The sequence below is a fragment of the Perca flavescens genome, chromosome 5 (assembly GCF_004354835.1).
Source record: "Perca flavescens isolate YP-PL-M2 chromosome 5, PFLA_1.0, whole genome shotgun sequence".
NCBI classification, from domain to species: domain Eukaryota; kingdom Metazoa; phylum Chordata; class Actinopteri; order Perciformes; family Percidae; genus Perca; species Perca flavescens.
In genome coordinates, this window is record NC_041335.1 from 36,244,706 (window position 1) to 36,247,205 (window position 2,500).

At 39.0% G+C, this 2,500-nt stretch overlaps 1 protein-coding gene across 1 annotated transcript in view; it reads right to left on the reverse strand.

Annotated features, from left to right (window-relative positions):
* Nucleotides 1–2,500, reverse strand: part of inpp5l (inositol polyphosphate-5-phosphatase L) — a 57,302-nt gene that overhangs the window by 18,169 nt on the left and 36,633 nt on the right. Inside the window, exons 5-6 of the mRNA XM_028578709.1 lie at nucleotides 1,322–1,385; nucleotides 623–726 (exon numbers count right to left, since the gene is read on the reverse strand). Of these exons, the coding sequence (XP_028434510.1) occupies nucleotides 623–726; nucleotides 1,322–1,385 (168 nt within the window). The remainder of the gene's footprint in view (nucleotides 1–622; nucleotides 727–1,321; nucleotides 1,386–2,500) is intronic.

Sequence of the window (2,500 nt, forward strand, 5' to 3'; positions counted from 1 at the left end):
CCTGTTTCTCTCAAACAGTACAGTGTATAATTGTTTCATTCTTATTTGGTGTTTGTATACAAAAAAAGGCTTTCTGAGCTTTCTCTGTATAAATACCGTATATGTTCACTAACTAGTGAACTAACTAGCTTTCAGCTAAAATTGCAATCAGCAGTGTTTGATAGGCACCAGACTGAAATCTATTCTGTTTTGAATGTGTGGTTAACAGTTTTGACAGCAGTGTGTTAGCATCTGAACAAAGTGCTGTAGATCTACAGTGTTGTGCAGGTTGAGGTTAAAGTCATGGGATAAGTGTGTAGAGTTTTGAAAACTGTATTCAAGCAATGAGAAACGAACTAGAGTTTGGTCCACATGAACTGCTGCTGTGCAGACTGGAGTTAGAGTTTTGCACATGTGACTCCAGTTGTGCCCACTGTCGTTTAGCAATCGAAAAAACTGTAATGTTGTCGTCCGCAGGGATGTGTTACCTTTGTTTAATGTTTAACAATTCGTCTAACCTCTGTGTAGTCGTACCAACCTCCACACATACCTTTTCACTTTGCCCACACGCATTTTTAGAAAATACATAACATTGTGTTTAATGTTTTAGAGCTGTGTTGTTGTTAGGAGTCAGGCTACGCACATCAGGCCAGAAATTCTTTGGGAACTTTTCTTTCTCCACAGTGGTGACCCCGTCCATAGAGCCCATGTGCTTCTTCTGTCCCGACACTGCTTTAAAATCCTTAACTGTGAGGGAGAGAGACAGGAGGGAGAGGAGGGAGAAGAGGGAGGGAGACGTGACATGTAAAAGAGTGAGAAAACATGCAAACAGCAATCAATAAACTGGTGTTAACCTCATCAGAGCGGCATGCGTGATGAGAGGATCTATAAGCGAGCCATTAGACGTGTGTTTGCTGACCAACAATCGGTTTCGAGTGGCAGCTGCGGGATGTTTATGGTTCTTCCATAAGCTTTTCCGAGGAGCTTTTTCACGCCTAACGTGACTGGACTATGCAGCAGCAACACTTTAAATTCAGGTTCCTTTTTTACAAATATCTGGCGAGGAGGAGGTGGGCCATCTTACTGTCGTTACACACATGGAGAAATGTCCTGAATGAAATTCCTGCTGCTGTTAAAATCATATGCAATATTCCTCTCACTTCATTGAAGGTATGAGCCATTTATGAGCCATTACCACAACAATCAGAATGCAAGAGGAGTGGTTTGTGCTCAGAGTTAAAATTATTAAGGAAAAAGCTAAATGAATAGCTGATATATATAAAAACCTGAATGATAAAAACAACAAAAATCAATGCAAACATGAGGAGTAAAAGGTTTTTACCATTAAAATCATACTGATAGATGTTTTTCAGTGACTTGTGGATGAAGTACATGCTCCCCAAAGCCTGCGGAGAGAGAGAGAGAGAAATAAAGAATAGTGTCACAACATGTCTGACGAACAAGTTTAGAGCTGCAAAGATGAATCCATGTGTTGTCAACTATTGAATGAATCAACAACTATTTTGATAATCTATTAAAGCTACAGTGCGTAGTTTCTGTCTCACCCCCATGAGGAATCCTAAGTAATGACAACAAAACTGCCGGCGCGTCATGATACACATGATACAAGCCTTCTGTGACCGCGCGCACAGCTGCTAGTAGCCAAGGAGGACACGGAGGATTAAAATAACATGATGGACTCTTCAGAAGAGGTCTTTATCTTCACTTTCTGTGCAGGAAACTCGCCTGATGCCACAATCTTCTGTATAGTCCTACTGAGAAATTCAGAGAGAGCTGTGTGGAGCTGAGAGTCTGAATTTAGCTTTGTAGCAACTCATTTAGAAAACGGCTTGAATGTAACGGACGTTCATTAATATCAAAAAGTTACGCACTAAAGCTTTGAGTCATTGAGCAGGGCTGCTCCCTCTTAGTCGATTAGTTGACTAATCGGTCGTTTTGGTCTTAGTCAACTTAGATTTCTTTAGTCGATTAGTCATGTTTGATGCTTTTTTTCATGCTGAATGACTTATTTCCAAGAAATGTACGAGCACATCTCTGGTAAACACAAGAATTAAAGTCGTGCTTTTGCACGACTCTTTGCGGAGAAACTCAGATTTACAGATCTGTCGATTAAATCAACTAATCGATTAGTCGATACAAGTTAATGAGTGTTAGTCGACTAATAATTTCTTCAATCGAGCACAGCTCTATTTTTTAGACAAAAAAAAGTACAAAATTCTCGGATGTCAGCTTGTTGAATGTGAATATTGTTCTAGTTTCTTCTCTCCTCTGTGACAGTAAACTGAATCTTTTTGAGTTTTGGAAAAAAACAGACATTTCAGGACGTCATCTTGGGCTTTTTGGGAAACTCTGATCCACATTTTTATATATTTTATATATTTTATAGACCAAACAACTAATGTATTCATCGAGAAAATAATCATTAGATTAATTGATTGATCGTTAGTTGGAGCCCTATAGAAGTTATAATATGTAAAACTGGATTCAGGTTAACTACAAA